The sequence below is a fragment of the Phascolarctos cinereus genome, unplaced genomic scaffold, assembly GCF_003287225.1.
Source record: "Phascolarctos cinereus isolate Bilbo 61053 unplaced genomic scaffold, phaCin_HiC Scaffold_9;HRSCAF=440, whole genome shotgun sequence".
Taxonomy (NCBI): Eukaryota; Metazoa; Chordata; class Mammalia; order Diprotodontia; family Phascolarctidae; genus Phascolarctos; species Phascolarctos cinereus.
The window spans coordinates 9,205,430-9,228,838 of NW_027556402.1; the positions used below are offsets into that span (position 1 = coordinate 9,205,430).

General features: G+C 42.1%; 1 protein-coding gene across 1 annotated transcript in view; it reads left to right on the forward strand.

The window, feature by feature from the left end:
* The window catches only part of BLTP1 (bridge-like lipid transfer protein family member 1), a 210,527-nt gene that overhangs the window by 121,097 nt on the left and 66,021 nt on the right, over nt 1-23,409 (forward strand). The window contains 10 exon segments of the mRNA XM_078148243.1: nt 645-820; nt 3,244-3,419; nt 7,988-8,694; nt 9,364-9,609; nt 10,965-11,058; nt 12,416-12,466; nt 14,165-14,371; nt 16,598-16,833; nt 19,409-19,653; nt 20,822-20,927. Coding sequence (XP_078004369.1) covers nt 645-820; nt 3,244-3,419; nt 7,988-8,694; nt 9,364-9,609; nt 10,965-11,058; nt 12,416-12,466; nt 14,165-14,371; nt 16,598-16,833; nt 19,409-19,653; nt 20,822-20,927 — 2,244 coding nt within the window.

The window sequence follows — 23,409 nt, forward strand, 5'->3', positions numbered from 1 at the left end:
TTTAACTAGACTCTCCAGTTTGTTTGATGTATAACAGCACCATAAACATTAGTATCTAAACATTATTTAGTAGACTCAGAGGGATTACGTGATTTGCCTAACATTATACAGGGAAGTACTAGATCAAGGGGAATGTAAACCTCGATTTCCCTATTCCAGATCCCGTGTCCATCGTACAAAAATGTTGTTAACCACAAAACATTTTACACCCAAACGGGTGTGTGTCGCTTCATCTCACTCCTCTTTGCCTCTGCAGAGGCTGTCACTCCAACCCAGAATGAATTTTTCCTTACCTCTTTTTCCTTCAAGAGGCTTTTACTAATTTCCCCAGATGGTAGGGCCTTCCCCCTGCCCCCCAAAATGCCGCGTGATCATGCTGCATTGTTCTTATATGGACTTACCTGTGATTGGATCCTCCCTCATGTAATGGAAGCTCCAAGTTTTTTTCTTTGTATACCCAGTACCTGGCATGTCATAGACGTGTAATACATGCTTATGGATTGAATGATGATCACATGTGTATGTACATGTGTGAATATGTGTATAGATATAGTTGTATCTGCCTATATATTTACACAAACATAGATATTTCTGTCTGTCTGTATCTATATATCCACAAAGACACACATTGTTATTATTTTTAGGTGTTGCTCCCAACCTTCCTACAATCCCCTCTGCTTCAGATTTCAATACCGTTTTGTCAAGTGACCAGAACACCTTGGATGGAACCCATTCTCAGCACAGCACAAGTCAGGATGATGTCGCAGGGGTAGAAGAAGCTAACCAGGGATTTCCTGCTGTCCAGCTTGCGGATGCCCAGGTGAGTGATACTTGTGGCTGTGCTTGATTCAGGCTTTTTCTGAGCTGTAGCCAGCTCCCAGGCAGCTGCCATCTTCAGCATCTAGCAACTTTGGGTTATGGGGACAAAAATTGTCCATGTAAAGTCAAATAAATAAAAATTCTACAATGGCTTTTAAAGTGTTCTATTATCATGGCATTTATGCATTAAAAACCAACTACACCATGATGCAGTTCGGTCAGCTGCCCATTTATAACTATACCAGTATATTTTAGGCTGAATGCCTCTGTGTGGATTACAGATACTGAAACTCCTGAAGCAGAAGTTTCTCTGTACACACTCTGTCTTGATGACCTCATCACTTGCCTTGGGTTGAATGATAATTTCTGCAGATGAATCTCACATTTCTGTCTCCCGTTTTTAATGTCTCTCCTGAGTTCCGTTTTCATGTCTCGAGCTGCTTATTGGATCGGTATTTCAAGCTGGGTGTCTCATAGGCACTTCAAACACAACTTAAAGCAGAATTCATTATATTTTACCCAAAACTTACTCCTTTTCTAAAATTCTCAATTTCTGTCAAGGGCAACACCTTCTTTCCAGTCAGTAGGTTCTCAGCCTTGCTCTTTTCCTTGACCCCTCCCTCTTTCTTACCCAACACGTTCATTCAGTTGCCAAATCTTCTCTTTTCTACCTCCATAACCTTTTTGCACTCATCGCCTCCTTCTCTTTACTCACATGGTGAGCATGTGGATGAGATGTTAATGGCCCCTGATTATTCTCCCTGCCTCAGGTCTCTGCCTCATCTCCAACATAACAGCCAGAGTGGATTTCCCTAAAGCTCAGATCTGACCATGTGACTCCCGGTTCAGTAAATTCAGATCTCTCTTCATCTCCAGGGTCACATACAAGCTCATCTGTTTACCTCTTAAAGCACTTCACAACCTATCTTTCCAACACCAGTATACATGAATTCCCCATCTTAGCCAGCCTTGTTAAAGTGTCAAGGTACCGTAAGGGAAAGAGAATAGCACCTCTACCACCTTACCCATGCAGACCACCAACCTGGCTTCTTTCACAGCCCCTTCAGCCACCATTGTAGGCATAAAGAAAACCACATGTCAGCTCCCCCCACCCCACCCAGGGCAGGACTGAACAAAAAGATGGCCAGAAGTCTCACAGGTATGGAGGAGGGGGCCCACTAGGGAATCCAGCATCCCCTGTACTAAGCTTGTCTGAAGCATGAGGCCACTGCTGGTCTTGGGGCTTGCAGGTAGCAGGACCTCACGCCCAGCCTGCTGCAGCAGAGGCTGAGAGCAGAGCCAGCCACTCTGCTTAATACACAGGAATGTGTGCACTCCTCAGAGCATTTGCTGAGAGCCATAGCAGGAGTCAGAGCCATCTCAGCTCCTGGGCACACACTGAGAGGCCTCGTAGGAGGCCTGAAGCCAGTGTGATCTGGGTCTTGTCAGGGCCACAGGGAAAGGAGCCCGCTCCTAACTGGGGAGTGTGCAAAGAGAGACTGAGACAGAGGGTGGCTTTGGCCAGAGCAGCAGAGCCTACCCCGCCAACATGGGAGGACAGAGGCCTAGTCCAGGAATTGAGTCTGAATGTATGAAGAAAAGAAGAAAACGGCAGACACACTGAAGAACCACTGTGGGCTGAGAGAGAAGCGTTGACTCTCTGGAGGCCGAGGCCCCGGACTGAGATCCCTTCTGTGATGCTTCTTCCTACGTGTGTGACCTCAGACGGGTCCCGTGATCTCCTTGAGTCCTCGTTTCCTCGTCTCTAAGATGAGGGGATTGAGCTTGACCACCTCAGAGGTCTTGCCTTCCGTCTCTACATGTATGACCCTATAAAACCAAGAAACAAATTCAGGAGAAGTGAGTAACCACAGAAAGTATAGGGAAAACCTCAACAGCGAAAAAATAGGTATCCTGGCCACAAGGACTACAGAAATCACTGGGAAAATTGAGACACAAATGAAAATAGAATTAAAGTGAGACCCCTGGAGGAAAGAACTGTAAGCAAGATAAGTAGCTTAGAGCAGGTCAAGAACCTCATCCAAGTAGGGGGCATCCTGAAAACTGGACTGGGGCGGACAACTCAGTGAGACAACAGGAAATAATAGAACCAAGTCCAAAGACTGAAATTTAGAGGACAAAAGAAGGTATATGCTGGCAGCAACAACCGTCCGGGAAATGAGGGTGAAGAGAGCTTATTGGTATTTGTTATATGGAGAGGAAGCAAACCTTTCGAAATTGTGAACATTCTGGAAGAAACCTTGGGAAATAGAATGGAAGCCACATGGATTATATGGGGTTTCTTGCTTTGTTTTAATCTTCTGACAAATATACTGAATGGCATCCTCCAAAGTTAGAATTTTGATGACTTTGTTAGTAAGGGGGTTAGGCACAAAGTTAATGAAAATATTGTGTATGTTCTAGGTTGTCTTCAAACCACTGCTGAGCCACACAGGGATTCAGTCACAGGACACGATGCCACTCTGCTACCGAATGTACTTTGGAGAACATCTTTCGTTCTCTGGGACATTAGATTGCCTCAGAGCAGACATTGTGGATTCAGATACAGCCAAGGAGAGAAGAAGCAAACGAGCAAGACGGTGTGTTTAACATTTTTTTAAATATTTTTTCCCTGAGCTAATAAGGGGGAAAATTTAATTTCCTATTTTCAGATTTTCCTTAGGAACTGTTATTTATCTGGATGGAAAAATCTGCCCTCCTTAGTTCAGCGGTACAGCTGAAGGTCCACATTTGATCACGTTTTATTGTTATAAGGCATTAAGAAAAGGCAGGCTTTTTTGACACGGGAATGTTTGAGGCCAACCCGAAGCATTTATGTACACATAATGCATACTAATACTGGAGTACATCCATGTGTTGTATTGTCCTATTTAATCACATAAGGGTCTGCTTTTCAAGCATTCTAGCAGTGGCCTTTGGGTGACCCCATTTGGGGTGTTCTTGGCAAACATACTGGAATGGTTTGCCATTTCCTTCTTCAGCTCATTTTACAGATAAGTAACTAAGGCAAACAGAGTTAAGTGACTTGCCCAAGGTCACACAGCTAGTAAGTGTCTGAGGCTAGATTTGAATTCATGAAGAGGAGTCTTCTTGATTTCAGGCGCAGCACTCTATCCACTGCACCACCTAGCTCTCCCAGAAGTGACCTACCAAAATCAGAATAGGCATAAGTGGACTGAAATGGGACAGAGTGCCAGTGTAGAAACCTAAGAGCCAACCTCGATGCCCACCATAGTGGTGTGGTTTTGTTACTGTGAATGAGAATCTGCACTTGCACTCTAAAGACTGGACCTAATCCCCCACCTCAGATATTTTGCTTAGGGAGTTTATCCCATACCTACAGCCCCTGCCCTTTCTACTTTTCTGTCATGGTGGCTTAAAGTGGAATGACATTTGTCTGAATTATAATCAAGTGAAAGTACTCTCAGCCCAGGAAAGTATTTGATTTGCCGAGTCCAAATCAACTTTTTGATCAGGATTTGCCTTTTTATGTAGATTTGCATAACATAGAGGAATATAGAATCGTAGAATATTAGAGCTAGAAAGGAGCATGCAGCAGATGAAGAAACTGAGTCCCAGAAAGGCTGAGTGATTTTCCAAAACAACCACATGATCATTTCAGTCCTGTGTGCTTCCCCTTAGACTGCTGTATAGAAAGACATAAATTACATCTGATTTATTCCAGATATAAAAGACTGACATCAGTCTAATGGAGGAGCTTGAACAATGTAGTTTTTACTTTGTCTTGATAAAAGAAGAGTACAGTGGGGAGAGGGAGAGGGGTTGAATCTGTGATTTCACTTACAATAGGAAATCTTGGGTGAGGAAACTCCCCCCTGCTGTATAAGTCAATACCTTCTCTATGTAGAAGCAAACTATTCCCCTTCCCACCCTCACCTCCCCTTTGAAAAGTAAGAAAACATTTTTCCCAACATACTAATCTAAAGCCTGTGGGCTAATCTTAATGAGGAAATTATCATTCATTCTTTAATTATCCATTCAAATATTGTCCTAAACTGAATCCTTTTCCCCCATATCAAAAGCCTAGCCACTTTCTTTGAAGAATCTGGGAGACATTCTGTTGTCCCTTTTGATAGAATGAGGTGGTGATCCCATGGCAAGGGGCCCTTGATGGGCCCACCTAAGACTAGTCCCCTTTCCCCATGTTTTGATTGGATTAGGGTAATAACCAGACTAATAGAGGAAAAAGTCTCTGATTACTTCAATTGTTGGCCGTTTCTCTTAAGCGAATCTTTGAACAGCTAGAAAGGAGAGTTCTTACGAGTAAATGTTTGAATGGTTTTAGGAATGTGTTTCTCTAGACTTAACCAGAATTTAAGCCAGTATCATTCTGTTTGGTGAGGCAGCCTGCCACTCTGTCTGGACTGTGGCATGTTGGCTCGTGTCTGGGAACGCTTGACCCTGGAGATCCAGAGAGGCATCCGAGGGCCTGCGGAGACTCCAACCAGCTTGAAACTTCTCCCTCTAAGCCGAAAAATGCTTAGATTGGAATAATTTTAGTTAATAAAAGTGATTTTGTCCTATTTGTGCCTAAAACACCGAGTAGAGAATTTTCTACCACACCTGCACCTTCTAGTCTTGCAAGAAAGGTTATGTGACTTGTCCTGTTGGATGAAGCAGATGGTTAACTGAAACCGTTAATTAAGCTCCAATCCTGTGTTGCATCTTAAGGTGAAATGTTGTCTGCTGTCTGGGAATACTATACATTTTAGCTCCAGAATGGCTTATGTTAGAGAGTAGAGTAATTTTATTCATAATTAATTATAAATAATTGTGGGGCAGCTAGGTGGCAGAGTGGATAGAGTGTGGGGCCAGGAGTCGGGAAGACTCTTCCTGAGTTCAAATCCAGCCAGCCTCAGACACTACCTGTGTGACCCTCAGCAAGTCAGTTAATCCCATTTGCCTCAGTTTCCTTATCTGTAAAATGAACTAGAGAAGGAAACGCAAACCACTCCAGTATTTTTGCCAAGAAAATCCCCCAAACTGGGGTCACAGAGAGTCAGACACGATTAAAAACCAGCTAAAATGTAAAGTATGTTAATTATAAAATAATAACGATTAATAATAAAGAGGTTTCTGGCAGACTCATATTTAAAACACAGAGTAGAAAATTTCCTTCCACACATGCACTTTTGGTCTTGAGACTTCACTAGAGCCCTCCAACGTGCCATGCCGGGCGCACAGTCACAAGGGCACCGAACTGGAACCCGGGTGCTTGTGGCTCTGAGGCCAGCTTTCCAGCTGTGCCCTAGCAGTCAGAGTGTTAGGTGGTGGGTAGGGTCTAGCAGCAGCAGTGGCGGTTAGTGAGCATTTATTCACTTATTCTCAGTCCTCACGGGCCTGTAACATCTATCTCAGTGCGCATCCATGTAGTACACCCACGTGTGTGCGTGTGTAGATTTTACTGTCGTTTGGCATAATGAATACTGAAACGTTTGTTAGTTTCTTGTTCAACTCTTAGGGAAAATCTGTTGGCGCCTGCTTTTGGACAGCCCTGCCTGCCTGAAGTTGCTGGCATAAGCTAAGAGAGAATTGATGCACTGTATTTCATTTAAATCAGCAACATGGTAAAAATACTTAATATTTTCTTTGAGAAAAAATCAAGCAAGAGACTTGTCCATTCAGCTTACTACGATGACGGATAGAAAAACAAGCAAAAAGATGATTTGCATGTTTGGGATGGGGAGACAGTGCAAAGGTGTGCCAAAGCTGTGTTCTGGGGTACAGAGGCTGTGTGCTTCTAATGGGATTTCGGACTGGGAGGTAGATGTCCAGAAACTGTGGAGAGGACAAAGGGAGTGTGAAGACACAGTGAGCCTTCTGTTTAAGGGCCTGCATGTGCTACCATCTTTGTGGCTTACGTAGTAGCCTAGTGTGGTGTGGGGCCTGCAAGTAGAATGGCCATTTGGTGGCAGAAAACACAGATGCAGAGATGGAGATGGCATGGGGTTTACCGGAGGTCACACCCACAGTGAAGGGCGTAAAGGAAGTACTCAGTAAGGAGAGCTTGATTCATGCATTGTTTTTGACTCCCAAGCCAAGTGCTTTATTTGAAAACAAAGCAACAGACCCCAAACCAAGCTAGGACCCTTGTTGTCTTTCTACCAGTAATTGGCTAGTCACTGACTTCAGGAAGGTCACTCAGCCTCCTGTGTTTCCATTTCCTTGTTTATTAATAATAATAATCATCTCATCTTTTTGTGGGTGTGTATGTCTAGACCCTTGATTTTGTTGATGGAATGGACTCCATATGTGGGAAGATCCCTTCACTGATGCAGAGTAGGAGCTTCTCTGTCCTTGAGAATCTTGGAGAGTTTCCTGAGGTCCTGGGAATTGAACTGAGAAGTTGAGGGACTTGCCTGTGCTCAGTCACACAGCTCGTGTGTGTCCGAGTCAGGAGCGGCATCCAAAGTGTCCATCTGCTGGGTCAAGTGGTTTCCCAGCAAGAAGAAAAGAATTTTTTATAGCACTTTAAAACTAACAAAGTGCTACTTGGCCTTCCCGCCTTAGGGATATTATGAGTTTAAAATCAATGATAGGTGTGAAAGCATTTAGGAAACGAGAAAGTATGTTCTAGTTGCTGGGAATGGATTGTGACCTGCCAAATGTTCTTCCTCTGCATTCCAGAGGGATGAAGAAAACAATTTTCCACTCATTTCAAATAAGCTCCTTTCTGAAATGATAAACTCATTTTGAAATTTACTGTGACTGAAAGGGGATGGAGTAGGTCCAGAAATGACAGTTGTAACAGACTAGAGAAACTGATTTTAATTGGCCAAAGGGGAGGAAATATACCTTCCACTATATTTGATGGGTTTAATAAGTGATATCATTTCACCAAGTAAAAGCAATGCCCAACTCACACTTAGAACGAATAATTCACCTATTCTCTAGCTCACATTGCCTCTTATGTAGATAATTTGATGGTGAATTAATACAAATTGAGCCACCTTGTATTGCTTGCCTTCTCAGATGGGTGGGGGAGGGATTAGAGGAAGAGAGAGAATCTGGAACTCAAAATTTAAAAATGAACACTAAAATAAAAAGCAAGTGAATGAATAGATGGATAGACAGGCAAACAAACCAACTTTACTTGGAATTTTAAATTCTTTCCCTTAATTTTTAGGCAAGGACATGTCAGCCTTCCTCCACTTGAGTTCAAACCAGCATTAATGTTGGAAACCTTCAGCATCAGTGCTGTTGTAATGGAGAAGTCAACATGTACCCCTCAGAACTCAACCAATGCTTTTTCATTTCACGACCTCAACAAACGTTACTTCAACACCTTTCACTGTAACTTTACTATTTCCTGTCAGTCAATAAGCCAGCATGTGGACATGGCTCTGGTTCGCCTCATTCACCAGTTCAGTACCATGATAGATGACATCAAGGCCACTCAGACTGACATCAAACTTAACAGGTACACGGCGGGGTCAGCTTCCCCCACCCCTACCTTCAAAACCCACAAGCATCGCGACTTCCGCTCCTCCGACTTCAGCCGAAGCTCCCGGGGGAGCCTCAACGGTGGCAGCAGAGTCAACAATGCAAAGGGTAAACGCACCAACAATGAGAACAACAAGAAGGAGTCCCGCAACAAGAATTCGTTAGGACGGTCGGAAAGAAGGACCTCCAAGGTGTCAAGGAAGGGTTCCAAGGAGGTGGTGGATCACATGGCCATCCACATGGACGACTCCGATTCCATCACAGTGTCCGAACAGAGTGAGCCCTCAGCAGAGTGCTGGCAGAACATGTACAAGCTGCTTAACTTTTACTCGCTCATCTCTGACCCAACTGGGATATTGGAGAAATCATCAGAAACATTTGGTCCAACTGGTAAGGGACCATTTTCAAGTTTGGAAATTAAATGCTCAGCTTGTATTTGTCATAAATAATCACCAGATCTTACCTTAATTTTACAAATACGGTGTCTGAGATGCACAAAGATTAAGGATCACACATTGGAAGGAGGCTCCCTGCTGTTAAGGTGTTCCATCTCCTTTTGGCCATCTCTCTCTTGTGTTGGATTGAAAACAACTTGTAAATCCTGAGGGCTGTACCCCTCTGAGTCCGTATTGCTCTCTTATCTCTCCTACTAAAATTCATGTTGTCGTTGGTGGCGGGTTCAGTCTTTGCAAAATGCAAGATACAATCAATTCTTAATGACTACAGATTTTTCAGGTAGAATTAACCGAAAAGCTTTCTGTTAATGCACACATTTTGTAATCTAAGTCTGGATATTTTTGTTTCAGAATCTATACACAGTATAGTGCTAATGATATATTATACATATATTGTAATGCTAGTGATGAATTTTACCTGTTTGGGTGAGATTTAAGTATTACAAATTAAAATTATGTTCATCTTGCAAGCCAGAAAAACCTCATTTAAAGAAGTATCTTAATGTGAGCCAGAAAGGTTACAAAAAAGGGTGCTTCAAATACCTTTGTGTTGTTCCTGTTTTCTTTTGCTAAGCTTCGATATGTCAATTTGCCCTCAATGTAGGAGTTCGGAGCCCTACAGAGCCTCCGTGTAAAGTTGTGTTTGAGAATGAACAGGACAATAGCAGCTTGACCAAAACGCACAGGAAGCGGAGCTTGGTCACTTCAGAGCCTCAGAATGTCACTCTCATAGTTTTTGGCATTGGCATGGTGAACCGCACGCACCTGGAGGCCGACATTGGAGGACTCACAATGGAATCAGAGCTGAAAAGAATTCATGGCAGTTTTACCCTAAAGGAAAAAATGAAAGGTATGATTTTTAAAAATCTTATAATGCAACTTTCCCACTAACAATGTTTTCATACCATGTTTGCAGAATTTCTCTTTGCACTTTCTTCTCCCAGAATGAGAATTCAGAGCATGTCGGGCTCTGTCAGCAGCTGGGGACTCATGCTGGTCTGGCTTCTTTTGGGGGCAGCTTCATGACTTGGTGAAAATGGTGAAATGACTTGTTAGGACATGTGCAGCTATAACGTGCCCTGCTGCTCGAAGGCCCTTGTCTTTGTGTGTAATTTCTGACCGACGCCTAGCAGCTCTGTGACTGGGGGCAAATCACTGAATTCTCTGGCCTCCTTTTCTTCATCTGTACAATGGGGAGAGTGATGATTAGACTTTCTCCTTCGTAGGGTTTCTGTGGAGCTGGCACTTGCTTGTCCTAAATGTTTTAGACACGTTTAGATGCAAGCTTCAGTCACTCCGAGCAGCAATGCCCCAGGAGATCGAGCATTTCAAATGGAAACAGACGGAAACCATTGTGACTGTGGCGTGTTCTAGTGTGACTTCCGACGTTGCCTAAATTGACCAGCAGCTCGCAGAATTTCAGAAATAGGTCAATGAAAAGCTGCTTCACAAGGTCTATCTTTTTAAACTTGTATTGACTTTTATGAGGCATTTGGTAAAGGCAGGACAAGGAATGATAAAGAGGCTGCTGGAAGCCTGAGCCCTGAAGCCACAGCACCTCCTCCTACCTGGGGATTTAGAGCAGAGGCGTCAAACCCTGCGAGCAAGATTTTAATATAATTGGGAAATGTGTAACAAAAAAAGTAAAAGCACCACCCAGCATAGGTAATGTGAATTTGTGTTTTCTAAGGCAGTATGCATCCAGGCAAGATTTGATTGTATTTGAGCGTGACAGCACTGATTTACAAGGTCTGTAGTCTCAGAGAAAGGGCATATGGCATGTTCTGCTTGACGTTACCCATGCACCTTGTGAAGAAAACAGCTCATGTTGGTGGAGGTCTTCATCATTTATAAAGTGCATTATGCACAGCAGCTTGGTGAGGGAGTTAGTACAAGGATCATTCCCCCCTTTGTATTCAGGAGAAAACTCAGGGTCAGAGAGGTTACATAACTCGTCACAGAGCTAGCGATAGGACTTAACCCATCTCTTCTGGCAGTGGGACCGACAGCTTTTCTCCTGTACCATGACAAAGTGCAATCCACGAAAAAGCGGCCGAGCATCTTTATAGTGCCTGGATCATACTCATAAAAGCTGTATTGGCAATTGAGTCAATACATGTAAAATGCACTTTGAAATACAGTTAACACTCTGTTTTGCATACTGTGCAAAGTTCATTCCAGTTGTTTTCCTCCTTGTTTTTAAAGATGTTTTACATCAAAAGATGACCGAGACTTGTGCCACTGCTCATATTGGCGGGGTTAATATTGTGCTGCTTGAAGGGATTACACCAAATATACAGTAAGTACCAGAGCTTTTTCTTTATTCTTATTATCATTGTGTGGTTTTATAGAAAGAAAATTAACCTTCAAGAGCTATCTATTTCCTATTCCAACTTATGGTTCAGATTTCATATGCAATATTAAGTTATTACATTGCTTTAGAAGTTTTGGAAAATACGGTTGCTTTAGGCAAGATTTCTTTCCTTTGCAAAATGTTATTCTCTGACCAGAAACAGCAGTAGAATTTGGTACCATTTCTATTGGTATCATTGTCATAAGAAGACTTCTCAGCCCCCATCTCATGACCCGCTAAGTTCAGGCTGCTGAGTGGAAGACAATGCCAGCAGAGTACAAGGATGGCAGCATTCTCTTTGAGCAGAATTCAACCTAGATTTATATGGGATTGTCAGTAATTTTTAAAATAATTTTTTTTTAATTTATTATAGAGGCCAAGATTAACACATTGAGAATTAAAAGCTGTAACATTAGGATGGGGTAATAGTGACCTGAATTATAAATAAGTAAGGGTTTATGTGTGAATATGTCCCTAGAAAGGTTGCTTGGAAAGAGACAAGAAATAAAAACATGCACCATTACCATGTCCATGAAGAAAGAAAAATGGGTAAACATGCAGTTATTAATTAGATGACTTAAGTACCCTAAGTAAGGATCATCACTGTCATAATCATTGTGTCTAGTAGTAGACTGCAGAGGAAAAATAAGTCAGGAACCCTGAAGACACCCAGTCATGCTTCATAAAATAGAATAGAGATCAGAGGTTACAGTTGAATTGTACCCCTTCTCCCAAATGCCAGCATTTCAGATCACTGTCTGTTTGTGGTAGATTCAGCTTATTACCACACAGTATAGAGAAACAGAAACAAAAAGCCGACTCCATGTGCTTGGGTGAGGAGGTAGTGCGAAGGCCATCTGCGAGGCCTCTGTAGCCCAGCATACAGCTTTGGCTCCCACAACCATTCATCGATCAGGCAGAGATGGCAGGTAAGGAGCTGGGCAGTCAGGGTGCCAGTGGCCATGTGTCCACACCTCAGTTTGGCTACAGCAAAATGAGGTACCTTTAAGGAGTTTTATTGAAAAACTGTGAGTGAATGTTCTTGAGTCCCCAAGGCCATCAGCGTCTCTTTTTTATACTGGGCCTGTTTCCCTTTGGACCTTGTGCCTCTGATCTCCAGGGAAGAGAAGGGAATAATGCAAACTCAGTGAGGACTTAATATCAAAACGTCTTAGAAAACTAGCTTAACGTGGTTATGTTAGAAGAGTTTTTCAGATTACTTGGCATGTTGTGACTAATGTTTGCATGAATGTTCTTTATTTGCTTTCTTTTTCTCTTCTTTTCCTTCCATCTTCATCTGTAGACTGGAAGATTTCCCTACGTCTCCTACAAGCACTGCCAAACAGGAATTTCTGTATGTCATATTCTGCTTCCTTGGCTTTCCGTCGGCATGAGAGTGTGTGATTGAAAGACAGAATGTCTCATGCTGTTGCTTTGTGACTATTCAGTCCCTTGAGTAGAGCTTCTTCACATTGTCTGCTTTCATTACTGTATCAGAGTGTCACATTAGAGGTAGATGAACATACCTTGCTCATGAATCAATGCTCCTTTTCCCCTGGGGAGGGACCAGTACCGGTAAGGCTCTGGTCATGTGGACTGATGGTTCCCTGACTTGCTAATGGTCGGTACATGTCTTACCATAGAGGATGTTATCTCAAGCTTAGAACATAAGATAGAAAGTTCTCCTTCGTAGTCAATAGGTAGTTCTTTATCATAATTACAACTAGAATTATTAAAGCACTAATACATAAAAGATGATACTCTCTTTAATTTTTTTCTCTTTTAAAATTAACTAGAGTGAAACTTCTAGCATTGGTGCCAGGGGGACAGAACTTTTGTCTTCTCTGTCTTCAAACCATATTATATTTGACTTATGTTTTGAGGGATTTGATTTTTATCTGAATCTGTTTAATAATGAGTAGTGGGAGGTAATATTTAAATATTTGAGATAATATTTAAATATTTGTTATACAGTAATCTTTAAAGATATTAACTGGCCAGTTTAGCATTAAGAATTAAACATACTTTATGTGCATTTCATTTCTTGATTTTAAAAGGTTTAATACTTCAGTATGCTATTGAACTTAACATTAAAAGTCTTTTTGAGAATGTAGCCCTGGACATATGCAATTGAAACTGGAAATACAGAGTAAACACAAGTCCTTTGGAATACAGATAGTTTAAATAGGTCATATAGAAGGTAGTTTCTGAAAGTACATTTTTCTTTGAACTGATCCAGGAACAGTATTAGGAATCAAGAGGGAAAATGGAGCAGAAGGTATTAGGCCCAGCTTTTAAAATATGGATGTTAGTTGGCCCTATATTTCTTACTAGTCATTCCTAGGGGAAATGGCCTAGGAGTCTTTTTTCTCCTCCTGACCATTCTGATCTTTTCCAAGGGGTGAAGAAGTTGTTAAAGGCTTAGTAATTGATAGCCTTGTTCATTATCTGCTTGACTTTATAGTGATGTTGTCATTTCCGCCCTATTCATTGTAGAAATGATAGAAGCTAAAAAGAAGATTCAGAATTTTTAAAAACAATTTCTTCTTTTCTGTCATTTCTTGTCTTTTTTCCCAGTGCTCTGTTTCTCAGTTTGTTTAATGCTATAGTAGCGATCTTTAACGTAGTTTTTTGTTTCATAACACAGCTGGGGGATCTTTTGTCTTTCATTGTTCTTAAATGTTAATTTAGTGCATGTGATTTCATCATGTGTTTGTCAAGTAGTTAGAGATGATGAGAGTTACAAAACAAAAGATCTGTGTGAGATTTAATGTCTGCATGCTCATGTTTTCTTGCACATGTATATTCATGCTGATGCCCTCTTAGAAATCCCAGACACATGATTAAAACTGGAATAGATACATTTTTTTTTTGCTTATCATGAATTGAGTAGATTGCCTTAAAAGCACACATTGCTTCCATGTTTTATCCCATGTACATGTGCAAAGTCTGAAGACATGTATAGTTTCTTAAAGTCTAGTTTGCATGCTACATATGTGCTCAAAGGTACTGGAAAATATCTTCAAACAGTATATTTCTTCTCTGTTGCTAGAACTGTAGTGAAGTGTAGCATCGCCAAGTCCCAAGCCCTCTACAGTGCCCAGCGAGGGTTGAAGACCAACAATGCTGCTGTGTTCAAGGTGGGAGCAATCAGCATCAACATTCCCCAGCACCCGGCCACCTTACATAGCATGATGGTCCGGAGCTCACACCAGCTTTCCAAGCAGATCTCAGACCTCATCAGACAACCATCGACAGCGTAAGTCCTTTCTTCACTGGCTGTGGTGTTGTGGGCCTCATTGAGGCTGTGTAACTGTAAGCTAAGGAAGACGGGTCATGAGGAAGCAGATTTTTTCTGACCAACTTTAGGGGAAGGATGCAGATCAGAATGACATCCTTGGATTTGAAAGTGGCATCTTGGCATCAGTGGAATAATATCACCAGCTAAATAAACTACCCCATACTCTTCCAGTGTCCCTGTCCTGTAGAAATGTGGCCCTGGAGGGTAGTGGGCTTTATGAAAGGTCATTTAGGTGTTAATACCAATGGCATGTACCTTTGAGTGTATTAGAACTATATGTATCCCAAAGATCTATTAAATGTAAATACAGTGGGGAAGAAATTAGCCACCTGTGCATGATCTGGGGCTGTGCTTTGTTCAGAGAAAATTAAATCTGTTTTAAGACAGAAATTAGTCATCCCAAGGGATCATGTCAGATTGTAGCACACCATGACCTTATCTTTTGCCATCCATCCCTCTCCAGGAAGACAACACTGATGGTTGCCCAAGTCATCATTCTTAACCTTGAGAGTCTGGCACCAATGTCAGAATTATGATGTCATATTTTAGAGTTGGGAAGAACCTTAGACATCCTCTGATCTAACTTCCGCCTTGTATAGATGAGGAAACTGAGGCCCAGAGTGGTTAAGTGATTCAAAGTCACATAGGTATTAAGTTAGTAGAGCTGGGATTTCAGTCTAGATTGAAACATAGAGAAATACAAAACAAAATTTAGATTTTTTTTCCCCATTACAATGGGGCAAATTTCATTTGTTTCTTGGATTACCTAATTTCTTAGGGTTTTAGAATCCTTTTAGATTTTTTTAAACCCTAGAGCTCAAACTCCTAGGAGTGTTCCTAGGCGTGTGTTGGGAGGAATAGTGGTGAGCATGCTGCCTTTGGAGTCAGTAGCCCCAAGCTTGCCAGAGTTTCCTCTAGTTCTGTGTGTTATGGTCCTACAAGGAGAGGGGACAGATACATATTTGGCATTTCCCCTTGTTGTAGTATTTTAAAGAACCCCTCAGAATGTCTCAAGGAATCCTGAATGACTAAGGACAGAACTTGATAGCGCCGCTTTAAAGAAGCTTTTCCATATTTTAAAGTAAAATGAGATAGAATGATGTGAAATCAAAAGCCTTGGTTCACCGACTTTTTTTTTAAACCTGAGACAGATGATTATTGCTGGGGTTCAGGGGCACTCTAAAATATTAGGGTGCAGAATGACGAGTAGTAGACGCATGGGTCACAGTGCCTTGAATGAATTTGCTCAGACCGTCTCCAAGTTAAATAAAGGCATTAATTGGGGTGATGCACCCAGCAGACTCTGTTCTTTATAGGAGGCCAGAGTGCTCAGCCAGCCCTACTTCCCATGGGAGACAGAGCACTTAGCCAGGTTACATGTCTGGTGTATATAGAGTTTGACAGGATAAGAGGAAGGGGAGAAGGGGGAAAAGCATGGCTCTGAAATGTCAGGCAGTCCACAGTATCTTTGTAAATGCGTACAGATAAGCAAGGGAAACAGGAAAGGGGGAAAGGAAGAGCCGTTCTGGAATGTCAGGTAGTCCCAGGTACTTTGTGAATGCATACAGATAAGCCTGAGGTAGGGGACTTCTATGCATAGTCTTCTTGAGCACTTTCTGCCTGGTCACATCCTGCATGCTGTTTGCCCCATCTGCCTCAAATGTTCTTTTCACTTACTATAGGCAACATCAGTAAGTCCTTGGCAATAAAACCTCAAAAAATTCATTATAAAATGCTACTGATGATATTCTGATTCTAGATTACTTTGTCATTTTTTTTTATGGCTACTACGGTGCTCCTGGCCCTAAGTATCAGTTGTTATCTTAACAGAATTTATATCTTTTTTTTGGGGGGGGTCTGATCTGTGCAGAGGTCTGATCTGTGATTTCATTAGTGTAAGGAACTCTTGGGTAAAGGAAATCCTTCTGCCAGGACTAATATTCTGCAACTCTTCTGCAACTAAAAGTCTTAGAGGGTGCCGGGCACTCTGAATGGTCAAGTCACTTACCCAGAGTCACAAAACCAAGACGTAGGGTTTGAACCCAGCTCTTCCTCATGCTTTGGGTGTGTCTAGATCTGCTGACTCTATTTATATCTCCATTTATTATGTGTTTGCTATTGAGAACTCATTTTTAAAGTAAAAATTGGAACTTCTTACTGTGATTCTTTGTATTAAACCAACAGCCCACAGTCTACAAAAGAAGATATTGCAACCCCCTTGCCTTCTGAAAAAACTCCAAGTGTAAACCAAACGCCTATTGAAACCAATGAATTTCCGCAGCTACCTGAAGGCTTGGAAAAGAAGCCTATTGTTCTTAAGTTCAGCGCCATGTTGGATGGAATCGCGATTGGAGCAGCCCTCTTACCATCTCTGAAAGCTGAGTATAAGATGGGAAGAATGAGAAGTCACGGGATGACAGGTGATGAGATGGCTCTGCGTTTCTGTTCCATTTCAAGGGCCTCAGGCAGTGGCTGACCGTGTCACCTTCAGGTCTTGCTGTTTACAGATGCATAGGCCTGGTACCTCAGGCCGGCAGTAGTAGTTTTGGGGTGCTTGCAGTATACGAATCACACCCTTCATATCATAAACTACTACAAAAGCAGGAGATACGTCTCCTGGGCCTGAGAAACTTGAAATTTCATGGAGAAGGAAGAGGCTGTAAAGCAGAGGCAGTATATATAAGTTCATTGTCAAGCTTTCATAGATTTGATTCACATAACAATATTTGGGATAATAAAAGGTTAAATGATTTCATGTGATTTGCTCCCCCAAGAAAGAACTTGAGCAAATGAACCCATGTTGTTGAAGTTTTTTTAAAGGCCATATATTTTTCCCAAATCTTTTTTATAGTTCTTAAATTGTTTGGAGCACTGACTCATTGGTGGCTGAGAGGGTGTAGTGGGAGGAGATGAGACCTGGGAGAGAAAGCCTTGTTCTTCACACCCATTTAGCTTCTGGCTTCCTCTCTAGCCCTTTGTTTTAGCTGCTTTCAGAAGGGTCTGAGTTGTCAGCTAGAGCCAAGGGTGCCATGCTCTGCAGAGGCTCTTTAGTTGGGATGGGGGTTTTTGATTCTATATAATTGGTTGCTCTACTGCTTAAAAAAAAAGTTTGGTACATCTAGACTGCTTTATGAAGTAAAGTCACTGTGGTCTTACTTAACTCCACATGCATCTGTTAGGCCCTGTGGGAATTGCTGGGGGGTACAAACCAAAACTGAAACAGCCCTGCCCTGGAGGACCTTGCTTTCCTGGCAGATGAGTGTGCAGACTCTCCCTGGAGTAAACATGGGACAGTTTCGGGGAGGGGGGTGTGGGCATCGAATCTGGCACGGCCAAGCTTTGTGCTTTGTGGTATGTCTCAGGAGCCCTCCCAAGCAGACCGATCCCCGCGCCAGAATTTTTCTGTCTCTAGCTGCTGACATTTAATACAAAGGTGGTGGTTGTCCTCCTTCGCCTTGTCCCTTCGTCTTTGCTTCCTTTGCTTTGCATCTCTTTCCCATGGTTCTCTGAGGTCTTCATTATTTGTCATCCCTTATGTCAAAGTAAGATTCCATTACATTCAACAAGCAAGCACAGTGTGTTTGGGCGCTTCCCAAGCATTGCAAAAATGTTTTGTTTCTGTTTTTTCGGGTATCACAAACAGGGTTGCTGTGGATACTTTTATTCTTAGGACTTTTGGTGCACCATCCCAGCAACAATGTGTATAATCCTCAAGACTGTGGTTCTAGTAATGAGATCTCTGGGTCAAAGAGTGTGATTAATTTAGCTTTTCTTACAGAATTCCAGATTATTTTCTGGAACTGTTGAATCAGTTCACAGCTTTGGTTTTCCCACTGGTTTCCTGCTGGTGAAGCTGGGAATTGACTCAGTAGTTATGGTAGGGTTCCTTTTGTTGCTGTTGTTATCTCATTTTTCTAATATACTTCCGGACTTCACACTTGATGTTAGGGCCATTCTCCTGGCACTTCTGGGAGGGCCGTGCTTGATCCTATTATGCGTTTGGGTTTTGCTGCTGCTGTTTTCTTGGGTATTGCTGTGTTTTTCCAAGGGACATCTTAAACAGGGAAGCTGCAGGGTTTTACTTTGTCTGAAGCACTCTGCTCCAGAATGAAATCTGAACTCTGCCCTCTTGAGATCTGTCAAGTTCCTGACTTTGGTTTGGGTCTGAGGAACACACCTGTAGGCTTGCCCTTGGTTTGAGCTTCAGTAGATGACGGCTGGACTCAGCCATGGTCGGCCAGCTGAAAAGCTCCGCAGGAACCATGGGCCCATTGTCTGGGCTCCTTGCCCTGGTTATGATACTGCAGGCTTCAGATTGGGCTGGATCTGCGCTCCCAGTTCCCTCCTGGGGTTAGATCCCATGGCTGCCACCTTCACTTAGTGCCCAGGCTGGTGCTGTTCTCCTTGCCTGTGCACAGTATGTTGGTGCAGGATCACTCCGCTGTTCCCACTGGGTAGAGACAGAAATGCCAGTTGGCTCCTAATCCTGCTCCCCATGTAAGGGCAGGACCCTCTGCCCATTCTGGGAGAAAACGGGAGAGGATTCTCTCTCTTTAAATTAGTCTTTACGAGGAATGTTAGTAGGGAACACAGACAGGGCAGCTCACAATAACTTGGATTTGTTGTGTCTGTGGAGGGAGAAGCAAGCTATACACGACTGGAATTCGTGGCAGCATGGGCGGTCCTCTAGTTCGGCTTGGCTTTGTATATGGCAATACTCATCTCGGTTGGTTAAGTTCAGAATTCGTGTAGAAGGGGGTGGGAGAATTATGTCCTGAAATGAATGTGATGTAAAAGCAAAAAGCTACAGTAAAATCGGGCCTAAAAGTTGTGGCCCTATTTCTAGCCATTTCTGAATATCAGTAATTACTGTGCTCATTGCACATAAGTTCTTTTTTCAATCAAGCAAAATCTCCTAGTTATTTTATTAGCTATAAATTATGTTTCACGGTATTGATACTATTTCTTTCTTCTTTTCCTCTTCTTTATTTTCAGGTGCACAGACGAGATTTACATTTGAACTGCCAAGTCACCGATTACGCTTTACTTCAAAAGTTTCTGCCACAGATATGTCAACTATTCCTCCTTCTGCTAGTCTGAACCTTCCTCCTGTCACCATGTCTGGGAAATACATAATGGAAGAGCATGACAGTTATTCAGATCAAGTGTGGAGTATAGATGAGCTTCCCTCTAAACAAGGTTACTATTTACAGGGAAACTACTTGCGTTGTGTGGCAGAGGTAATGCTTTTACCTTATTTCTAAAATTAAAGTTTAGTATAAAAATTCTAAAATTTCTAAATATATTTCCTTAAATTATCATACACGTAATGTACATATGATAGGGTATGTATGTGTCTAAATGTATGTAGACACGTATGTATGTATGTATGTATGTATGTGTGTTCACTTAAATCATGTTTTTGTAGTTTACACATTCAAAATTCACAAATTTGGACTAATTGGGAAAAGACCTAATTGAATTAGTATTAGCAGCTATTTTTAGAGAAATGTAATATTTTGGTTTTAGGTAGATGTTACAATGTTAATTATAGCTAATTAAAAAAATTAGGAGATTTTGCTTGATTGAAAAAGGAACTTATTTGTAATGAACTCAGTAATTATTGATAAACAGATATATAGTATTTAATGGCTAGAAATAAGTGTACGACTTTTATGTTGCGTGTGCATGCATGTGCGCACACACACACACACACACACACACACACACACACACACACTCCCCCAAACCTCCTGACAAAGACTAGCACTGCTTGGTGGAAGTTTCCCACCTGAACGCTGGTGCATTTGCATCTGCTCAGTCACTGGGTATTTTTAAGCACCAGCTGTGTGCCATGTTTTAGGGAGTGGTAGGGGTGAGGTGAGATGTAATATGTCCTTATCTGCTCATATAATGCAGGAAGTTTTTTAAGTGATTGGCCCATTGGCATAGAGGGCAGAAGGAAGGCAGGTTGTTGAACAGCATCAGCACCTGGGCAAAGCCTTCTAAGTAGCGGAGTTATACTTACTTAAAGGCTAAAGATTTTATGAAGTTTCCTCATTTATTCATTCTCTTTGTGTTTGATAGTTTATGTATTTTTTAAGCAAGTGTGTCATATAGCTGTAGTAAAAGTGTAAACCTAGTTCCTTTCACCAGATTCATCATTGTTATAAATAAACATTTGTCACCTTGGGAAAGGCATATGAACATTATGTAAGCCACTAAAAATGTTAGTACCTCTGAAGATTATTTTTAACTTTTTTAGAGGATTACAGATTACCTTTTCGAGTAACTTGTATGCAATTAATTTTACTTTTAACATAACATTGTGTGGGATGCCTGTTACGTAAGAGATGCATTAAAATCTAATGTAATCACAATTGTTTATTGTTTAAATTTGTTTTGCAGGTTGGCTCATTCGAACATAATCTTACAACTGATCTTCTAAACCATTTGGTATTTGTGCAAAAAGTTTTTATGAAGGAAGTTAATGAAGTAATACAGAAAGTTTCTGGTAAGAAGAGCTGACATTTGAGTGTAAAACCTAAATTTTTTTTGGTTCAGTATCAAAAAGTATTGTTGCCTTGAAGACCGAACATGTAATTTTCTTTTATCCATCCAACAAATATCGATTGAGCCAATTACATACACGAGATGATATCCGCGCATTCAGATTGGAGGTGCTGCTGGGGAGGCGGAGTACATCAGTAGAGTGCTTCCCTCTGCCCTCTAGATTCTGGTTCTGACTTTCCCTGGCTTCTTCAGGCATATTCTTCTGTGTAGCTGAGAGGCCACTGAAATGTCAGGAAAATTCAGAGAGCTGTGGGCTGTGAAGTGTGTGACCATAAAGGAGTGACCCCTCACCCACAAAGCATGTTAGACATCATTGTTGCTTTGTTGTCCTGCCTGTAGTCAAGAGGGCTCACCTAATACTGGCCAGAAGTGCAGTATTGAAATGGACCATGGCAGTCAGGGAAATAAATGATACTTGGAAAATCACTTTATTTACCTAGGCCATTTTAGGGTCATCGTAGGAACCAGAGTTTTGGTGGTGGCTTCTCCGCCTTTTAACCTCAAACCTGGTGGTTTTGACTAGCCCCATTATTACTGATTTGTGTTCTTTCTTTCTCTCCAACTAGCTCTTAAGCCTCTTGATTTTTACCTCTAGCAAAATTAAGTATTAAATATCCTATTTGATGATTTAGTGGGGTGCAGAAGTCATGACTAAGCTGTGATTAGTGTACTACTCACAGAGCAGAGTATTCAAAGGACATACGATAGTCCTACACGACACTGTGTATGGGCAAGCGCTTTAATAATTAGTATTAAATATATCCTCCAAGTCACATGTAGAGTATCCCCTTGCAGTAGGGGTGGAATCATTCTGATGGAAGACAAGTACATAGTGAATATAGATGAATCAATCTGTAGAGAAAGCTTTGCAGCAGCCCAGATCTCCTCAGTTCTGTGAGATGCAAGGCTTCCCAGTTTTGCTGAGTGTGACTCAGGGACATCAGGGAATTGGGAAGTCATCTCCATGAGGGTACGAAGAACTCTAGTTGAGCTGTGAGATGCCCATATTGAGTGAAAAAATGTCCTTTGTTGGTCAGCCTGATGTTTTCTGCAGAGAATTGGCTCAAACCCCTTCTCAATGCTAGCCCCAGATTTTATCCTGACCAGCTTGCTGTATCATTAACGTCAAAGCATAATCTGTTTTGTGGAAGCTGGTCAAAATGTTTCAAGATCATAAATTTGTGTTGTTTCAAACACAAGACATATATTGGAGACTGATTTACTTATAATGGGATATCAGGTGTACTTTAAAAATTTTAATAACTCAGGCTAGTGTCATATCTCACAGGGTAAGAAATGAAAATGTTAGTAAAGAAACTAGTGTTATTAATGTTAGCCTGTCATTGTAAACTGAAAAGATGATGTCGACAGTTTGAAGCAGCACTTTTCTTTGCTTGTAACCATTATGGAGATCAGCAGGAATGTGTCTAGTCTTTGCAGGGTGTCAGTGAGGTGAGACAGATCAATCTTTGAAGTCTAGTGCTGGTGAGAGGATGCAGAGACGGGCCCTCCAAGCAGCCTGACCCTGGCACACGCTAAAGAGCAGCCACAGTGTGGGCGATGGGGAAGTTGTGACTTGTCTCAGTGGCGGCACTAGGGGGAAGAGTAGGCATCTGGCTAGTTAGGGGGACCTGCAGCCACGCGCTGTGGAGAAAGAATGCTCCCTTTCTCTGGTCCCCCAGACCTCCTCATTTTCCTCCCTGTGCCGTGCTTCTAAGATCTTTGCAGGCCATTTCATCACCTCTTTGTTTCCTGCTGACTTTCCTTCATACCACAGTGAGTCAGCCATGGGACGGTCGCCATTCCTGTGGGGCTGGCGTCAGAAAAGCAGCAGAACAGGCATCTACTTTACTGCAAAGAGAGTTTTTGAAGAGTATTGTATTCATATTGTAGACTTTGTGAGATGGGGGGTCGTGTGCTATGGATAGAAAGCTTGGCAAGCCTGCGTCAAGCAGGAGTCTCCTGTGGACGTACCTGAGTCCTGGGGCTGGGACAGCTGTGTCCTGTGGGTTATAATGAGGCATTTATGGGCTTAAAGTGAAATGAAAGCTCTCTAGAGTCGTATTTTTTTAACCAAAAATTTAGTAAAATGTGTCTCTTAACTGATGTTTTGATTTGAGATGTGAAGATGTCCATGAGATTGTAGATGTGGAGCTGTACAGGTTCCCTGAGGCCATCTAGTCCAATCCTGTCATTGTACACGAGGAAACTAAGGCCCAGGGAGGCTGCGGGTCCTGCCCCGGGTGCCGCAGGGAGCAGCAGAGCTGGCACTGGAGCTTGGTCCATGAGATTGTCTGTACAGCACCAGCTGAAGGAGTCTAGAAATGAAGTGGCTCTCTAAGTGGGCAGTGGGCTTCTTTGGCACATTATTTTATCAGGAGAGTCTGTCTGCACTTGGGCCTGGATGTTCAAAACCTAACAAT